At 38.3% G+C, this 16445-nt stretch overlaps 1 protein-coding gene across 1 annotated transcript in view; it reads left to right on the forward strand.

Annotated features, from left to right (window-relative positions):
- The window catches only part of TBC1D2 (TBC1 domain family member 2), a 65667-nt gene extending 60985 nt beyond the window's left edge, over positions 1 to 4682 (forward strand). Inside the window, exons 12-13 of the mRNA XM_044657215.1 lie at positions 20 to 141; positions 4263 to 4682. Of these exons, the coding sequence (XP_044513150.1) occupies positions 20 to 141; positions 4263 to 4464 (324 nt within the window). The 3' untranslated portion in view covers positions 4465 to 4682. The remainder of the gene's footprint in view (positions 1 to 19; positions 142 to 4262) is intronic.
- Positions 4683 to 16445: the final 11763 nt, after the last annotated feature.

The raw sequence follows: 16445 nt of genomic DNA on the forward strand, positions 1-16445 counted from the left end.
ACATTTGAACCTATTTCAGGTGATATTCCGATATGCCCTTGCTATATTTAAGTACAATGAAGAAGCAATACTAAGGATTCATGACAGTCTTGAGATCTACCAGTACCTTCGATTCTTCACCAAAACAATATGCAATGGCCGGTAAGGGCTTTAATGTTAACATTCAGTAGATAAGTATTTACCAGACACCTGCTCTGAGCCTAGCACTGTGCTAGATGTTATAGACAGCCACAAACATAGTTCCTACCTCTAAAGAATTTCTGTTGCAGTGGGGAACACAAAACTTAAAAAAAAAAACATGAAACAAGAAATATAAAGTCATGTGTACATACTAAAATGTAATAGCATTGCTTATGAATGCTATAGTACTTCAAAGAAGCTTAGAACCAGATCTTGGAGGGCCAAAAAGTCATAAACTGATGCTCAGCCTCAACCAATGTGCCTGGCTAAAATTAGTTTAGATCTGATGTCATAGCAAAGTGGGAGCCATTAGAAGTTCTTGAGCAATCAAATGGTATGTGAAATGAAAGTGATATGCAATATTAATTGGCAGGGTTAGAGACAAGAGTCAACTATCCAGTCCTTGCATGAATCAGCCCAACCAACTGGTGTGTACCTTCTGCTGGAATCAATAGTAAAATGACCATGAGAACCTCCAAGACTAGAAAAAGAATGATACTATGAGCCTACAGTCAGATTCTGCCCACCAAAGGCAACAGCTATTTTTAAAAACAAGTACTCTAAGAATGGCGTGGCTTCTTCATATCCCAAAACGTTCTATTCTAGTATTTATAACCTCCCTTACAATGCCCAAAGGCCCAAGGAATAGCTTGTGATGTATGGGCCTTCAGAATTTATAAAGGCAGGTCACAGGGAAAAAGAAATTTGAAGGGGAGTCTATTAGACATACTGACACGTTGCTGTGGGTAGAGCTGTGAATTGCTTCAACCACTCTGGAAAGAAATTTAGAATTATGTTTAAAAAGTGACTAAAATGTCCTTACTCTGTGACCCAGAATAAGCACATACCTCAGGACAATCAAAGATAGAAAGGTCCAATATATGCTAAAATATTTATAACAGCACTAGCAAAGTACTGAAAACAAAGTAAATGCCCATCAGTTGGAGAATGGCTAATTTTGATACATATATGTGATGAAATATTCCTGCAACCCAAGAAGCTATGAATATGAATGAAGAGTAAAAGGGAAGCAATTAATGCAAAGTAAAACAGAACAAGGAAGGCAGTAAACAGAATGATCACAATGTTAACATAAAGTACAACAAAAAAATCCAAACTGAACACTGTGCAATTAATAATGACCAAGCCTGACTTCCAAGATGAGAAAAGGGAACACACCTGTTCCTTTGCAGGAGAAGATTTGGGGAGTGGGGGAAAGATACTGTGGATATGTACATTGTATAGACACCTGACTTGGATATATTAGTTTTCCTGAACTCCTTTCCCTCCTTTGTTTTAAAGGATGGCTAGAGGAGGGAGGAAGGAGGATTTGTTGGGAAATAAAATGAAAGTGATGTTCTACATACAGAGCATTCATCCTCCATCTCTAGGCTTTTTGCATAGGCCTCTTCCTGCCCCATACTTGAGCTCTCCTTTCTCTTCTCTGTGAATTTCCTGTAGAAGCTCAGCTTAAGTGCTTTCTCCCATATGAGACCACTTCAGATATCCATCTATACCCCTCTTAGCTATCAGCATCTACCCTTAAAAAAAATTCTTCTTGATTCTCCCCCCCACTCCACACTATTAGTGCATATCCTGAAAAGTCTACTTTGTATTTATTTGCCTTTTATAAAAAGGGAGGCAGCATAGTGTAGTGGATAGAATACTAGCCTCAAAGACAGGAAGATGTGTTTTCCAGCCCCATTTTGGCTCCATGCTGGCTGTGTGAGCCCTGGTAAATCCCAAAACCTCTCAGCATTATAAGCAAATGTAAAAATGTAAGTTGCAGAAGAGGTGTCAGCCTGCACTGGGATAGGACATTTCCTTACCTGCAAGTTTTCTCTATGCCAATGAAGTCACAGGCCCTCCAGACCTTATCCCCAGGTTTTGTAGTCACCTGTATAAACAAACTGATAGAATGTAAGCTGCTTGAGGTCAATGACTATTTCACTTTTGCCTTTGTATTTCCTGGACCTAACTTTTTTTTTTTTTAAATTTTGATTCAGCATTTCCTTTATTTGTACAAAATAGTGAATAATCATACACTGGCTGAGGAAAAGTGGTGCTTCAGGGTTTAAACAAGTCCTTCTCCTGAAGCATCTATTTTGAAGGCTTGGGACAAGAAGCTTTAGCCCCAGCATCTTTTGTTTTGGCGCCCTTCGAGTCAGTGGACTTGGCAGGCTTAGCAGCCTTGGCATCATCGCTGGGCTTTGTAACCTTAGAATCAGACTTGGTGGCCTTGGCTACTTTGGGGTCGGACTTGGCGACCTTGGTGTCAGGCTTGGTAGCCTTAGTGACCTTGGTATCAGATGCAGCCTTGCATGTTGCAGGTGCTTAGTAAAATACTCATGGATTGATCTTGCCCCTGGGGTTTTTCCATGTGTGCTACGGTTGCCAAAAAGGCTAATGTGAGGCTTTGGCCTACAGTTTCTTAGCTATAGTTTTATAGTTCATTAAACATTTCTCTAGCCCCAACCTCTCTCTGGACCTAGTCTTGCATCCCCAACTGCCAGTATCCCATAGACATCTTAAATGTACTGTGTCCAAAATTGAACTCTATCTCTCCCCAAAAGCACTCCTCTCTTCCCAGATTCTATAATTGTCAAGGACACCACCATTCCTCTGGTCACCCAGGCTCACCATTTAAGTATTATCCTCAACTCTTTTCTCTCTCCCACCCCCATATCTAAACTTGCCAAGTCCTAACAAATGTCCATTTGTGATATCTCTCACATATGTCTCCCTTCTCTCCTCGGACGCTGCCGTCACCCTAGTTAAAGTCCTCGTCACCCCATACTGTAACAATTGCATAGTCTGCTGATTAGTGTTCCCCCCTCGCCCCTGAGCAACTCCCTGCAGCCTTATCCAGTGCATCATCTTCTCAGCTACCAAAGTTGTCTTCCTAAAGTACAAATCTGGGGGGTATCTGGGTAGCTCAGTGGATTGAGAGCCAGGCCTAGAGACGGGAGGTCCTAGGTTCAAATCTGGCCTCAGACACTTCCCAGCTGTGTGACCCTGGGCAAGTCACTTGACCCCCATTGCCTAGCCCTTACCACTCTTATGCCTTGGAGCCAACACACAGTATTGATTCCAAGACAGAAGGTAAGGGTCTTAAAAAAATAAACAAATAAATAAATAAATGATTTTTAAAAATAAAGTACAAATCTGGCCATATCGGCCCCCCACCTCCCTCACTAGGACTGTCTTCTTACAATTTATACACTTCCTCTACTATGATCCAGTGATACTGGGAGTGTTACTGATCCTCTTACCCGGATTCTGGGAATCTGGATGGCCCCATGTTTAGAGTGTTCTTCCTCCTTTTCTCTTCCTCCTGGGTTCAGTCTTAGCTGAAATCCCACCTTCTGCAAGAAATATTTCTCAGTCCTCCTTATTTTTAGTATTCCCTTCTAAGACTGTCCCAAGTTTTTTCTGTATTTTATCTTGTTTATACTTAGTAATTTGCTTGTTGTCTTCTGTCTTCCTTGAATGTAAACTCCTTGAGGGCAGAGCCTATTTTTGTCTTTCTTTGAATCCTTAGCACTTACCCAATATTTGACACGTGATAATCACTTAAATGCTTATTGACTGACTGGAGCAGCTTTCCAGAAAGCTCTTTAATTTTTATTTCGTGATACAAAAACTATAAGCTTTAGACTAATAGTCAATCACAAAGCTTTGCTGAAAAAGACTATCTCTGTTCCTTATATTTGTTCCAGGCTGGTTTGCCATTCCATGATTAAGCCTTAGGACTTGTACTTCAGGGAACCCTTCAATCTGTTTCTTTAGCCTTACAAGGAGAAATGTCTACACCTGTGCTCACAACACAACCCCAAAAAAATCTACATACAGTAAGAAGGGTTTGATATGTAATGACTGGGCTTTGATGAAGGTATCCATCCTGTCACTAGCTTCATAAAGAGTATTCTCATTTTACTAATTTGTTAGTATAAGCTTAAGAGATTTCCTTTTATCATCATCATTGATGTATGAAAAATGTTAAGACTCTGTCCTGCCTTTTCAAATCGGCTGACTAAAATGGCTGACTTTGGGTCTTACCTCTCCCTCTCTCTCTTTCACAGTAAACTGATGAATATTGCCTTCAATGATATGAACCCCTTTCCTATGAAGCAACTGAGAAACCGCCGGGCCGTGCACAGGGAGAAGCTCGAGACTGAACTTGGAGAGCTAGAGCACATCAAAGCAGAATTCCTGAAAGAGAGAGCCAGGCAGGAAAGCAAGTTACTAGAAGGTTGCATGAGTGAGGACGAAGAAGAGACTTAACAGAACTCATCCGCTGCCTAGGTAGTTTGGGTTTTGTCAACTTGTTTTGGGTTAACCAGCTTGCCTCAGCATCACACAAGGCATAAGCAACAAATGTGAAATTTGACTCCAAATCCAGTGCTTTTTCCATTGAGTTCAGATCCAACACTGACACTTTTATGTATCTCTGAGCAAGTCACTCAGTCTCCCTTTGCCTCAGTTTCTTCAATCGTAAAATAAGGATGATAATAATAGCATCTACCTTCCAAGGTTGTGAGGACCAAATGAAATATTTGTTAAGCACTTTACAAGCCTTATAGTAGTATATAAATAAATGCTAGACCGTCGTGCCTTGCTCTGGGCTTTAGTGCGTAATTGTTGTTTTAAACTAATAGACCTGCTTTTGTCATCCAGTTAAGCATGTTTCCCGGCCCCATCTCCCTATCTACTCCCTACTCAGAACGCAGAGCAGAGATCCAAGGCAGTGCCACCTTATTGAAGCCCTACCCTCTGTTCCAGGCCCACTTCTTGCAAGTGATTCCGGCCTTAAAGGACACAATGGGTTCTATGCCAAGTAAAGCAATCCCATGTCATCCCAGCCCTGCTTCAGCCGTGAGGTTACATATAATGTTACACAAAAGGATTTTGTACATTTATCCTTGTGCAAAGCTGGTCACAGATAAAGCATTTATAAAGTACTCACTATGTGTCAAGTACCTACATGTTCCCTATGGGTTATCTGTTTTGATTTCTCCAATTTAAAAGCTTCAACTAATATTTTAATGATCCCTTGCCTTTTTAAAAACTGACTCCTCTTTGGAGAGGAGAAGCATGAGCAAATTTGTAGTCTCATGTGTAACAGAGAGGTACACCTCTTACACACACAGCTCACCAGGATGATTCCAGGTAAAAAAAATGCTCTTGAAGATGTTCTACTTCAGTTTTCCTTTTTCTTTGCCCAGGATAGGTCACTGTGAAACTGTTGGCTAGCATGTTTTTGGCTCCCTTCAAGTTGTATCAGAATCAAAATCGTTTATTCACACTGATGATCTGGATTTAGAATCGTGTGGCCAAAATCTATTCATCTAATCCAGTGGTTCCCAAACATTTTTGGCCTACTGACCCCTTTCCAAAAAAAATTACTTAGCCCCCTGGAAATTAATTTTTTTTAAGTTTTAATAGCAATAGGAAAGATAAATGCACCTGTGGCCATCACCGCTCCACTGGATCGCTGCAGCACCCACCAGGGGGCGGTAGCTCCCACTTTGGGAATCACTGATCTAGTCCATACTCTTCCTCTTAGTCTTTAAGGCATTGTTACAGTGCATTCTAGCCATGAAGCTAAGCCATTGACCCTAGGAGCCAGGGAAATTGTCTTCTTTGTTAAGTATTTTCTTAGATTGGAAGGGAAATAGGATATAGTGTTGAGGGAGACGAGGGATTACCACCACATTGTCAGAACCAAGAAAGTGTTGTTTTCTGTAGTCTTCCTTTCCAGGCTGGCTTCTCACTCCTGGCTGTTCTTCACAGAGTGCCCCTGAGCATCTTCTGTTGCCTAGGAGCTTCTAGGCAGAGTTAAACTCTTCACAAACTGGGAATAATGATTCATTAAGAAAGCCCCTCCTCTGTCTTCGCTGGCCTGTTGCTCTCATGATACTTGAGAGCATCCTGGGGCATGGAGTGTCTGCTTTAGAAGTCATAGCAGAATATGATCAGACACATTTGTGGGTAACGTGCTACAATGGAAAAGCTTACTGGACTAGGCAAGAGACCTTGAGGAGATCCCTTCACCTCAGAGCCTCAGTTTTTGTTAAATGTTCTCATCATTGGGTTTAATAATGCTGTCCTGTCTGCCTTATAGGATTATTGTGAGGAACAGATAGGATGACAGAGGTGAATTCTAATTGTGTGTTTATTATGTAGCCAAGGGCCTGGCTAGTTCAGTAATGATTTTGCTGCTATTTTGCCATTCTCAACATGTCCATTTCCAAAACAAAAATTCAAGAAACTCGACCTTTCTTATCTCACAAGAGGTGAGCCTGAATTCTCTATTTGTTGAATTGACTGTGCCTATAGAATCTCATAGAATCATTGATAAATTTGCCACGGGAATTCACAATGCACTTTGTAATCATTAGCTGAAAATCTCAATAACGACATCAAATACCCAGGGTATGATATAACCACTAGAAATGCTCACAAATTGCTGGCAGAAAATTTGTGAGATAGCAGTGGAATTTTTTTTTTATATAAATCACTCAAGTCTGGAGACTTCTGGTATTGTATTTTCTGTGGAATAGACTTCGAGATAGTCAGTAAATGGGTCATACTTAGATCATTTGTTACCCAAAAAAAAATGCTTTTCGCAGAATTTAGAAGCAACATAAGCTATTCAATGTGACCTTATATATGCTATAAAATTATAGGCCTAAAAAGGTTTGGTAAAGCTTCTCTTGCTTTTTTATCCATAAAGACTGCACAGAAATTATCTCTGATAAAATATCATCTATTTTTTCTGAAAAATTAAGAAGATATTTTACTCTGGTTTAAAATAATACTCACATAATAATGATTATTAATTTATTCATCAATCACTTAAGTATCTACTCTGTGGAACATTGTACTTCATTCTAGGGGGAAGTGTAAATATAATTAAAATGCCATTATATGAAAATGTTAATGATAAAATGCATCCTTTCTCCTGGTTAAACTATAAGTGCCATAGGGTTGAGAACTATGTCTTATTTAATCTTTTCATCTTCACCAGCACCTAGAACATAGTAGAAACGTAATAATGATTTGTTAAAATCAAAGATACAGCTCCTACCCTCATGGAGCTCATATTCTAGCTGGGTAAGTCATAGGTTTACAAATATGTAATAACCATATAATAACTAACCAATAGGTACAAATGCAAAAGAAAATATATACATTTATGGCTTCAAAAGTTCTGTAATTTTTTATTATGGGCACTCCAGTATCAAAGAAAAGTCATCACTTGATGACCAGCCTTTGGGAGATGTCCCTCTGTACTTAGTGAGCCTTGTCTAAGCACATTAATCCCTCACCAAATCCATTTATATTCAACTTTTCTAGCTTGGTAGGTGCTGCCAAGCTCAGCCTACTGGTAGAGAATATCTTTTTCATCAGCTCTATTTTTGTATTTAGCAGACTTAAGAAAACCCATTCACAATATGTTCATTATTTTTCAAACTGATTTGTATACAGCTCTTTACACCAAATGTTTACATTACACATTAGAGTTTAAAAGGAGGGTGTACAGTATTTATGTTACAAAATAAAGCATAGCCTTTGTTTTCATGATCCCTTGTATTTGTTTTCACAAAAAATAATGACAATGTACTTTGTAAAATAAAATGCATTAGATATTTTGTGACAATTCTACCACTAAAAATGGTTTTTCAATCTATTTTATTTTGTGAGGTAAACTACTCTTTTTTTTATACTGTTATGTATTCTGGTATGTGCCCAGTGGTATGTTATAACCATGTCTCTCCTGACTTTTGGAGATCCTCAGCAGTAATGAAGAAAAAGGAGATTGATCACTCCTCAGCCATGCTTTTGGAAAATATAGCTATGTAGTTAATGTATGTGCTTGGATGCATCCTTTTCAAGGCACCATATTTGTAGAATTGCTCAAAACCATACTAGATAGAGAAGGTTCTGTCTCTACTCAGGTAGAATCTGAATGTCTCCCTTCAAGGTATTTGGAGGGCAAATTTCTGTCAATCAGTACTACCCTCACAGCAAAACTTGGGAATGCTGGAGTCATATGAGTGGAGGAACACAGAAGTCAGTTCCAATTACAACCAAGGGGCACACTGAGGGCTAAGACCTCTGATGTGTTTCTTGTTTTTAGCTGTAGACATTCTAGCTAAATTGTTGACCTCATAATTTGATTGGTGGTTTATGATATTTTTCCATTGGTGACCTGTTGTATTCAAGGGTCCACATAATCCTTATCTGTTGTTTAATACACCATACCATATAAGTGTTTAAAAAACAACTTACTCAAAACAATTGTTAAAAAATGGAGGCTTAAAAGAAAATGGAGTTATTTATGCTAAGTGCACCTCCTCACCTTTAAAAAATTCCTTCCCTGGGGGCAGCTGGGTAGCTCAGTGGATTGAGAGCCAGGCCTAGAGATGGGAGGTCCTAGGTTCAAATCCGGCCTCAAACACTTCCCAGCTGTGTGACCCTGGGCAACTCACTTGACCCCCATTGCCTACCCTTGCCAATCTTCCACCTATAAGTCAATACACAGAAGTTAAGGGTTTAAAATTAAAAAAAAAAATCCTTCCCCAACTCATTATAGGAGTAGCTGGTAAGAATAAGTGATTGTTTGAAATTCTGCAAGGAAACATTTGGTGAAATAACAGAGTACATCTTGTGTCTAGTATAAGGGATAGTTGGAAGCCACCTATGTATTGAGAGCCCCAGAGCATAGATGAAGAAGTAGATTTTTTTGGTTTAACCCTCATTTTTAAATTTTTTTAATTTTAATAACAAATTTCCACATGTGTTTTCTAAAGTTATATGATCCAAATTGTCTCCCTCCCTTCTTCCCTCCCCCTCCCAGAGCTGACAAGCAATTCAGTCTGAGTTATACATATATTATCACACAAAATGTTTCCATATTATTCATTTTTGTAAGTGAATAATCTTATAAAGCCAAAACTCTAAAAACATATGCCCAAATAAATAAGTGATTTATCATATTTCTATCTATACTTCTACTTCAACAGCTCTTTCTCTGGAGGTGGATAACATTCTTTCTCATAAGTCCCTCAGAATTGTCCTGGATCATTATATTGCTGTTAGTAGCGAAGTCTATTACATTTGATCATTCCACAATATTACTGGTATTGTATACAGTATTTTCCTAGTTCTGCTTATTTTACTCTGCATCAGTTGGGGAAGTAGAATTTGATCAAATGAGAAAATCTTTGTAGATATTTGAAATTACTCCTTGAAATAATTTTAGCACAGTACCTGATACATGGTAGATCCTACATAAATACGTTTCTTTTAAAAGTGTAATGAATATGTTTCAACACAAGATCAAAGAAAAGCAGGAAACAGGAGACCCCCACCACCACCACCACCACCAGTCTTCTCTCCATTCATATGGCCACAACCCTAGTTCAAGACCTCATAGAATTTCCTGGACTCCAGGCTCCCCTCTACAAACCACCCTCCACATAGTTGCCAAGTGATATTCCTTTTTTTTTTTAATACAGCTTTTTTTATTATTTTATTTTCTTCCAGATTACATATGGGTACAATTTTAATAATTGCTTTCTGTCATTTTGAGATCCATGCTCTCTCCCACCCCTCCCTAAGACAGTAGATGGTATGATACAGGTTGTACTTGTGTTATCATGCAGTACATTTTCCATGTTAATCATGTGAGAAAAGACACATCACTCATAATAGAGAAAAATTCATGAAGGAAATAAAATGAAGAATGCCTTAAGCTGCATCCAGATTCCATTAGTTCCTTCTATGACGGTGGATAGCCTTGAGTCCCTTGAGTTGTCTTGGATCCTTGCCAAATGATATTCCTAAAATAAAGTCCAGACAAGTCACTTCACTGCTCAGGAAACTCAAAGGTCTTCCCCTTACCTCCTGAACAAAAACCAAAGCCCCCATTTAGCTTTTTTTTATTTTTTCTCCTTTTTCAATGAATTTAATAAGCAATAAGCAAACATATCCATATACAAATAAAAGGAATTATAGATGAAATTGAATTATTATGCAGCTTTTTTCCAAATAAATATCAGATATATTTAAGTGTATCAGGAGAACCTGGGATGCCTAAAATTGAGAGATAAGGTCATAGTCAGTGGTCAATATAGATCTTTCTTTGGCCCAGAGACTTCATTGCTTGAAGAAACAAATGTAATTCCTATATTGATCTCTGTTCCCTATTCTCCAAATTGCTGTGGCTGCTTTCAGGCCACTGTAGCCTTACCTTAACCCTGATCCTAAAGTTTAATGACTGGTCAGTGGTCACTTACCAGATCTCAAGATAATCAACCGTCCCAACCAGTCTCGTGTTTGCAGGTCAGTTTCTGAAACCTGTTTCTCCAGTTCAATTAACCATGTATGTGTCTCGCAACTTGATGATGGCTTAAGCTAGTAACAGATCCTACTTTCCTTACTGAATACACAGCAAAGGGTTGCTATAAATTCCGAAGAGCCTTGACTACCCTGGGCACATACAAACGCTCTACTGCTTTTTTTTAAAAGTAAATTTTATGAGTAGCTTTTGTTTTCTTATCAGTCATTTTCCCAAAATAATCTCCTAGGCATTCCTCTCCCCCATTAAAAAAAAATTAAACATAAACTCTCAACAAGAAAACTATATCTCACAATGTACAACATTCAGACCTGGTAATTCCCCACTTCTCTGCTATGAGAGACAAGAGAGGTTTCATTGTCTATTCTCCAGGATAACTTGGTTTTCCAATTGCTCAGTCAAGACTAGTATGTCTGGTGATGAACTTGTCAAGCCCTTTCCAGGGCTGTTCATCCACCTTTGGTGTCTACCTTTCACCTCATTCTTACCTGTGACTCCCAAGAAGCTGTAGCATATGCATCAGCCATACTGCAGTCAGACCATCTCAGCAAATGGGTTAAACCAGATTGAAAGTAACTGACAGGTTACAAACCCATTGGTGAGTTAGAGAAATGTCTGCCCCATGTATGTGAAGACATCCCCTGGTGGAAAGGGGAGATGAGAACCATTTGTTCCAAGGTCATGAAAGTGGCTGAAGGAGGCTCTGTGGAGCAGACCTTGGTCAGACCTGGAAGATGTCAAGGTCATCCCCTGCATCCTGAACCACACTAAGTCAACCTGGCTTGTGTCTTCTCACTGGATTTCAAAGACTCAAGAAGAGAGAGTGAGGCTGATAAGTTTGTGCAGTTCTGCTTCACTTAAATCCAATTCATGATCAAGTCAAGACATCGTCATTGTTGGTCCTCTTCCAAACAACAACTTAGAATCATCTTCCTGTAGTGATCTTTTTCATTTTGATAGTTGTGGTCCTTGTGTATACTACTTTCAGTTCTACTTCTTTTATTTTGAATTTACTAGTTCATGCAAATCTGCCCATGTATTTTCTCAGTTCCTCCTATTTGGCATTTCTTACTACACAATTCCATTCCATTCCGCATTATGCTCTATTAGAAACTACATTTATACAGCCATTTTCCAGTTGATGGGAACCCACTTAGTTTCAAGCTTTTTTTAATTACCACAAAAATGCTGCTGAATATTTCAGCATATATCTCTGACATTTTGGGAAGTATGTGCCTAGTAATGATATCATTGAGCCAAATAGTAATGAACAGGCTGGTTACTTTTCTTGCATAATTCCAAATAAAAATCTAAAACAGGGCAGCTAGATGACTGGGTGGATAGAAAGCCAAGCCTAGAGATGGGAGATCCCAAGTTCAAATATGTCCTCAGACACTTCCTACCTGTATGACCCTGGGCTAGGCACTTAACCACCATTGTCTAGCCCTTACTGCTCTTCTGCTTTAGAGCTGATTTATGGTATTGATACTAAGATGGAAAAAAACCTAAAACAGACCAATTCACAGCTCCAATATTTATATGTCTTCCTAGCACCCGGTAGTAGCTACTCTCCTTTTTTTAAGGTCATCTTTGCCAGTTTTTTGAATATGCAAGTATAATTTCAAGAATTTTTTATTTTGCACTTCTCTTATTTAGGATTGGGAGTGGTTTCACAGAATTGTTTAGAGTTTGCAATTCTTTTGAAATTTACTTACAGTACAGTATTGGTGGAACTGTGGATTGGTCCAGTCATTCTGGAAAGCAGTTTGGAACTATCCTCAGAAAGTTACCAAAAGGCATGCCATTTGACCTGCCTATACCATTATTAGACCTATACTCCAAAGAAATTAAAGAGGAAAAGGATACATATGTAAAAACATGTTTGTAGCAACTCTGTGATTCTGAAATATACACATTTTTAAATATTTTTGTTTTTCTTCCTGCATGTGCGATTCAGTTTTTTGTATTTGAAGCACATGTCACTAGTATTAAAAGCACATTGAATTCCTGAATTTTATTTTACTATTGCCTTTTATTTTTCTAATAGAACATTTGATTTTTCCCTTTATTTCTTATACTTAAAATACATATAATCAATATTAATTTTTGATTCTGCAGTAATATGTTTAAAATATATTTGCTATAATATTAATGCATACCCACAAAGCCCTAGACTATGGTAATCTGTCATTCATTGTTAAATATTATAAGACTGTGATTAATGATTCTGTCTGATTCCAGAAGAAGGGAACAACAGAGCCACCATACAGTGCAAGAAGCTCAAGGTCATGGAGACCAACCAGTCCCACTGGGATTGATGAGAAACTGCACAGTGCCATGGAGCACAAGGTCCATAAAAGTCCATAAAAAAGACCATACCAATCCAAGTAGGATTGTTGAACTTTTATGCCAATACTAAAGGACTTGAACCTAGTGTGAGACTCAAAGTTGCGACACTTGACATATGTTAAGTCTTAGAACACTTCATATCACACTGCCAGCCAAGTACCAAAGGTTGGCCATCATTGTGGCTCCCCTATCCCTGAGAATGAAGGTAAATCATACCTGGGAATGACACTTCCCTTTTACATAAAAATCTAGTCCTTTTCTCTCTTATGATATGGCAACTTCCTGTAGTCTTGGCTGCCAATGGGTAAGTGCAATATTATTGCATTTTGTCCTACAGATTTATGGGACAGAATTTAATTTAATTGGACCCTAATACAAGGGCCTGTTATGAATTTATTCTTGTTTAATCAGAAAACCTTATATACATAGATTTTTTTATATTTTGATCCAGATTCTGAAATTTTTTCTGTCTCCCAAACATAAATTTTTCTTCTATTTGTTTTTCTTTTTATGCTTTTGGTTTTCCTTTTGATAACTGACTCATATACCCAATAACTCAATGATGTATTCTGAGCTGATCTGGGTGTTGGTCAACATCCTCTTCAAGGGGGATTGTATTTTGTAAAAATCCAATTTTTAAAATTTTGTTCGAGAAAATTTTCAGGAAAAGAAGTCTGCTAATGCTTTGAAACCAGAAAATGAACTATTTTTCTGCAGAAACCTATACTGAATCAAGATGATCCAGAAAAGATGCCTGCAGAAATCTACACTGAATCAAGACGATCCAAAATGAATTTTGGGGGTACAATTAATTGAACTTAAGGGGACTGAACACAATTATTTTGAATTATAAACTCTTATGCCAAAGGGGATTGCCCCCTAATTGGCTTTTTGTCAATGTGTCTAGCAAAACATTGGTTTTGCTCTTTCTATCTCTTCTACTTGCCTCTCATCTCTAACTATTGTAATTGGAATTTTAGGGGTATAAGATGACTATGTCAAATGATCAGTTGGGGAGACCAGTTTCCCAAATGATCACAGGGGGGATTGTGATGATTAGATTAAATCTACACTGACTATCTTTAGATTTAATCACCCAAGGTGAAAACATCTCCGTTGGTCTGTAACCCACATGTGCTAGAGTAACAAATCAGAATTTACTAACTGCCTCGGGCAGTCCTAAAAAAAATGTCTCTTGTGATTGGACACGTAAACTAAGAGGAGGCCATAGGAAGTGACGCAAAAGAGATCCCTTTAAAAAGAGACCTCAGTCAGCTGGGCTGGGTCTTCTGGTTTGTGAACAGGACCTGAAGAAGCTCTGCTGGTTCATGACTGGGGCATTCCAAGTGGTGAGTTTAAGACTGAATCTTCCTGAACTTCTCTTAAGGAACTTCCCTTTTAATAGAGACTTTGCTTCATTCACCTCTAGGGCCCCCTGGCCCTCCTGGCCTCTGGCCCTCTGAGTTTCCAGCCTTGGGTTAATTAGCTCTACCTGGATTAAACTAGGGAATCCGAGCAAATTACCTACTGTGTTAGATTACTTATCCTATCTTATCCTCTCTCTTATTTCCTTATTTCTTCTTCCTCTTCTCAATTGTAAATAAATTTCCATAAAAGTCATTTTAACTTGAGATTATTCCTCACTTGGGGATTGATAAATCACCTGGAGACCAATCTTTTAATATATTTACCCCCAAACCCCTTTTATCCCTGATAACTGGTAGTAAGTATCTAAGGCCAGATTTAAACTCAGGTCTTTCTGACTCCCCTAGCCTAGTGTTCTGTCTATTGTACCACATAGCTTCCCACCTACTTCCTAAGGTTGTGCTGGGTATTCACTGTTATTATCATCACTTATCAGAAAGGAGAGCTGTGTAAAGATTCTGCACCTAGCTCCTTCCCCACTTAGCTATGTGACTTTTGACAAGTAACTTTCCTTTTTAAAGTTACAGTTTCCTCATCTATTAAATGAAGGAATTGTTCATTCTTTTTAATTGAGGACTTACTATGTGCAAGGAACACAATAAACGGAGCACTAGGAGCCATGAAGGATAAAAAGATGATTTATTTTCTTTCCTCATTGTATCTTCCCTACTGGGACTTCTGTCCCAGTAGGGAAGATATAAGTAAGGACCAGATATGGCATGTGGTATGATGGTCAATATTTAACAACTGGCTCTCCCCCCCCCCAAAAAATGTGTACCCAACACTTTTTTAAGGTTTTTATCTACATTAACATTTTCTCTATCATTTTCTGATGACTTGCTGATTCCCAACATACAAATATTCACAGTGAAAATTTAATAATTGCTTTTATAAACCTATTCAAGCTGATTCCAACATACTCCTGCCAGTACACAAATAATATTATACAAGGTTTATATATTTGGTATACCAAATGCAGCAGCCAGGTGGCATCAGACATCAGTTAGCTGCGTGGCCCTGGGCAAGTCGCTTAACTCTTTGCCTCAGTTTGCTCATTTGTAAAATGAGCTAGAAAAGGAAATGGCAAACCACTCCATTGTCTTTGCCAAGAAATCTCCAAATGGGGATGAGGAGTCAGGCATGACTAAAATGACTAAACAACAAACAACAGGTACTTAGATTGTTGTTTGGCTTAAATATAACTCTTATAAGGTAATTCAAGATTCTCGGAAGAAATAGTAAAGATCTGTACCTTATTTAATTTATCAGCCTTCCGTAATGACTTTTAAGGGGAAAGGATGACCTCTGCGGAAATAGCTCTAGTATTACATCACTTATCAATATATTAGCATGCGTGGGCCAGTCCTTGCCCATCCTCCCTTACAAAATAACATCCCCTAAAGCTATAAGTCAATACAGTGGAATTAAATTTTCTGAGCATAGAAAAAATTAGCAACTATTCCTTAAGTATCCATCTATGGGAAAGTACAGGTTTGAATCAGGGAATATGGAAATTAGATCTTTGTTCAATCATGTCCAACTCTGCATGACTCTGTGGACTTGGCAAAGATATAGGAGTGGTTTTTAATTTCCTTTTCCAATGTGTTCCCATTTTATGGATGAGGAACTAAAGCAAATAGGGGTATAGTGACTTGCTCAAGGTCACACAGCTAGAAGTATCTGAGGTCAGATTTAAACTCTGATCTTCCTGGCTCCAGGGCCAATGCTCAATCCATTGTACCACCTAACTGCACTTCTAGCCTGGGCAAGATAAAGAGATCCAGTCTTTTAAAAAAAATTAATGACAAATGGAAGTTTCCCATAGAAACAAAAGATATAGAAGTCCCTTTTGAAGTAGCAAAGAAATGAAAGAAAAGCCACTGTCTGTAGACTGAATAAAAAAATTACAGTATGTGAGTGCTTTGGAATATTTTTGCACTGGAACAAATTATAAATATGAAGAATTCAGAGAAACCTAAGAAAATCATCATGAATTAATGTGGGGAAAAATAACAATAAAAGGAAAACAATTTGTGTGACAACAATGTGAAAGAAAACAATATAGAATGGTTCATAAGGAAAGAAACAGGCATGTGGCTGTTCCCTTCCTTGTTAAAGTTAACAT

The sequence above is a fragment of the Gracilinanus agilis genome, chromosome 1, assembly GCF_016433145.1.
Source record: "Gracilinanus agilis isolate LMUSP501 chromosome 1, AgileGrace, whole genome shotgun sequence".
NCBI lineage: Eukaryota > Metazoa > Chordata > Mammalia > Didelphimorphia > Didelphidae > Gracilinanus > Gracilinanus agilis.